At 47.4% G+C, this 3,735-nt stretch overlaps 1 protein-coding gene across 1 annotated transcript; it reads right to left on the bottom strand.

Annotated features, from left to right (window-relative positions):
- Positions 1-1,955: 1,955 nt before the first annotated feature.
- Positions 1,956-3,356, bottom strand: LOC100967175 (PRAME family member 12-like). Its single transcript, XM_023508934.1, has one exon. The coding sequence runs from the start codon at positions 3,354-3,356 to the stop codon at positions 1,956-1,958; it is 1,401 nt and encodes a 466-aa protein (XP_023364702.1).
- Between the last annotated feature and the right edge of the window lie 379 nt (positions 3,357-3,735).

Consider the following 3,735-nt stretch of genomic DNA (forward strand, 5'->3'; position numbering starts at 1 on the left):
GTAGAGATGGGGTCTTACTCTTGCTCAGGCTGGCCTCCAACTCCTGAGCTCAAGCAATCTACCTGCCTTAGCCTCCCAAAGTTCTAGGATTACAGGCATGAGCCGACACGCCCGGCCTTGATTTGCTTTACTTTGTTTTATGCTTGCTCTATTAAAACTCTGTCTTCATGATGTTAATAAAATTGACCAAATAATAAGCAGCTGAGTTGACACTGCTCCTGATACTGGGGTACCACGAGATGTTTCCACCTGTGCTGAACATGAACAGCATTAGAATGACTGACCACTGCAGCTGGGGATCTTCCTTTCTAGGGCACATGGCCAACATTCTTCATAGCACTTGTGACTCAAGATCACCTTCCCTTCACCCAGAAACAAGCAGGCTTGGAAATGTACTGTTATCTTAATGACAGATGAATTGTTATCCCTGGGTGAGAGAAATTTAATTCCAGTGGTCTGGATGTGAGCTCAAGAGACACCAATTAAAACCCCCAAGGATTTCAGAGAAAGAGTAACAACACTCATTTCTATAAAACAAGGCATACCAAACAAATTTATAGATTCTTTTTTCTTCTTCTTCTTGACCTAATTATCTAGTTAAGTAGCCAGAAGGCAGTGGGAAGCAAATCCTTTGACTATAATAAAAAATATTCCCCTCTCGGCTCGATGTCTGTGGCTCAGTGGCTAGGGTGCCAGCCACACACACCAAGGTTGGTGGGTTCTAACCCAGCCAGGCCTGCGAAACAACAATGACAACTACAACCAAAAAATAGCTGGGCATTGTGGCAGGCGCCTGTAGTCCCAACTACTTGGGAGGCTAAGGCAAGAGAATCACCTAAGTCCAAGAGCTACAGGTTGCTGTGAGCTGTGATACCACAGCTCTCTACCAAGGTTATCATAGTGAGACTCTGTCTCAAAAAAAGGCTCGGCGCCTGTGGCTGAAGCAGCTAAGGCGTCAGCCATGTACACCTGAGCTGGCGGGTTCGGATCTAGCCCGGCCCACCAAACAACAATGACGGCTGCAACCAAATAATAGCCAGGCGTTGTGGCGGGTGCCTGTAATCCCAGCTACTTGGGAAGCGGAGGCAGGAGAATCACTTGAGCCCAGGAGTTGGAAGTTGCTGTGAGCTGTGATGCCACAGCACTCTACCCAGGGGGACAGCTTGAGGCTCTGTCTCAAAAGAAAAAAAAAATTCCCTCTCAATGCCGAATCAGCCACCTGGGGCTGCATCATGACAGAAGGGGTGACGTAAAGGCTGTTTGTTCAGCCCAAGGTTGCTGTGAGTTATGATGATGCCACAGCACTCCACACAAGATGACAGCTTGAGACTCTGTCTCAAAAACAAAAACAAAAACAAATATTCTACCCTCCTGGTACTTGCCAGAGCTTCTCCTCAGCCAGACTCTTGAGTGTTCTCCAGCCAAAGATAGATTGAACTCTAACACAACATTCTGGAGATCTCAGAGGATATCTTCTTTCCTCTTTTAATAGCCCAGAAAGGCAATCTATTACTAATGAACAAAATTTATTTAGGGGGGTGCAGGGGGAGAGGTGACTTACTTAAGAATGTCTTCAGACTGGCATTCTCAGATATCACTGGTAGTTATTTGTACAATCTTTCTGAAAATCAAGAGTCTTACAGTGTTCATCCACTTTGACCCAGGAGTTTCACTTTATTTAGAATATATCCTAAGACAATATTTTAAAAAGTTAGAATGTTATGCACAAACAGTTAATACTCACTATAACAAGAACAAAAAGGCTGCAACAAGTTTCTATTAGTTGATCAATAGTTAAGTGGACCAGCCTGGGCAAAATAGCAAGATCCTATTCCCTATCCAAAAAAAAAAAAAAATTTCCCATTGAACATAACCACTGATGAAAAAAAATTGTTTTCGCATTGACATTCCCTTTATTTCTGACTCATCCTTTACCACCATCCCCTCATATAACTTTAAAATACCCCACAGTTGCATGCACTGGGCTCTAGGTCATAGAATGCCCTCCTACCACAGTAAGAGCAAGGGATGGTGGTGAATATGATCCTCTTGGGCTGCCGTAAGTCCCTCAGTATCTCTATCAGCTCAGCCCTAAGCTGGAGAAATCTCTGCCAGTATATATCTTTAAAATCATAACTATAACACTCCCGAGGGACGGGATAGATCTCCAGGCTTAACTCGCACAGCCCGGTGGTGTGGCGCAGCAGGTTCTCCAAGGAAACCCTGGAGATTTGGTTCCCACGGAAGTCGAAGATTTCGAGCTGGTGGCAATGGCTCAAGGCAGGCAGGATGACACTGAGCTGGGCATCTGTGACCCAACAGTCCTTTAAGAGCAGAATCTGCAGGGTGGCCGCGATGTTCTCTAGTAGTAGTTTGAGGGGCTCAGGGTTGAGACCACGCAGTGTGACCCCAGTCAGGTTCAGCTCCCTTAGCTGCCTCATGCTCGGACACATGAACACATCCTCCATTTCTGGCTCTGAAAACCAGTACCCTGTTATGGCAAGGGACTCCAACGGGGTCACAAGGCAACTGATTAACCGATACAGGTGATTCATGAGGATGGGGTCAATATACATAAGCGGCCGGAAGCTGAGGGACATAGAGGTAAATTCGGCAATAACTTTATCAGTCCTTGGCCAAGTGAAGTGGAGTTTACGAAGACTCTTCATTTGGGCCAGGTAAGGGACAAACCCAATTAGTTGGTATAGTCCCCAGTGGTTACACATTGTCACGTCCTGGATACAGTTCAGGTCCAGCCTTTCTAGGAACTTTCTGAGAGTGTAGATGGGCATCTCATAAATCACCACACTCTTACAGCACAGGTGTAGTAAGTCTTTCCTCTGCTGGGCCCATTTAAAGACATAGGCGAGACACTCATTTAGCTTCCAGTCCTTAGTGCAAAGGCCCTCTATGAACACCTTCAGTGACTGCTGCCTGCCCACCCCTGGACAGTCCTCCACTGTTTGCCTCTGACTCCAAGCCTCTGGGAATCTCACAGGCCACCCAGACCATATGCTCCAGAAGTTCCCATCAACATCCCGTAAATCCAGCACTTGCAGCTTCCACCTACTGGAGTGAACCTTCTGGGCAAGCAGCAAATCAAGCCCATCCAGCACAGCTCTTAAGGTCTCCAGGTCAGGTGTATGCATCAGAGATCCCAGAGGGAGGCAGGTAAAGGGCCAGGCCTGCACCATCGCCGTCAGGGTTTTGCTGTATCCCCCAGTGAAGGCCTCCATGAACAGTGGTGGGAAGAGCTCCCTTGGCAGCTCCTCCAGAGCAGGGATGGCCAAAGCCTCATCCCTCAGCAGGCTCTGCCCTGCCAGTTCCAGGAGTCTGGGAGGTATCTGGAAGCTCATCCTGGGGAAAATCTGCAAGGCAAAATCCACAGAAAAGCCAGTCCCGTTCACCCCATATTCTCCTAGGGCCAATGTCCCTCCTCGGCAGAGGTGAGTCCTCAGTTTACCCTAATTCTACTTGTACTCAGTGGCCATAAAGCCATAACTCTGTACCTGCAGTCACCATGAGGACTGTTACCCAAACACCAAGGAGGGAACAAGTTGACCACTACTCTGAATTCCACCCAGTGCTCTACTAAATCCCTGTTCCAATGAGAAATGTTACTGAGCATCCCAAGAGCTAACCTCCACCCTTTCTGAGGAGAGATTTCTGATCCCTGAAATAATGAGAATAGGCAGGGGTGTGTGGCCCAACACTGCCCACATTCTCAGTTCACAG

The sequence above is a fragment of the Otolemur garnettii genome, unplaced genomic scaffold (genome assembly GCF_000181295.1).
Source record: "Otolemur garnettii isolate 467f Iridium unplaced genomic scaffold, OtoGar3 scaffold00293, whole genome shotgun sequence".
Lineage (NCBI taxonomy): Eukaryota > Metazoa > Chordata > Mammalia > Primates > Galagidae > Otolemur > Otolemur garnettii.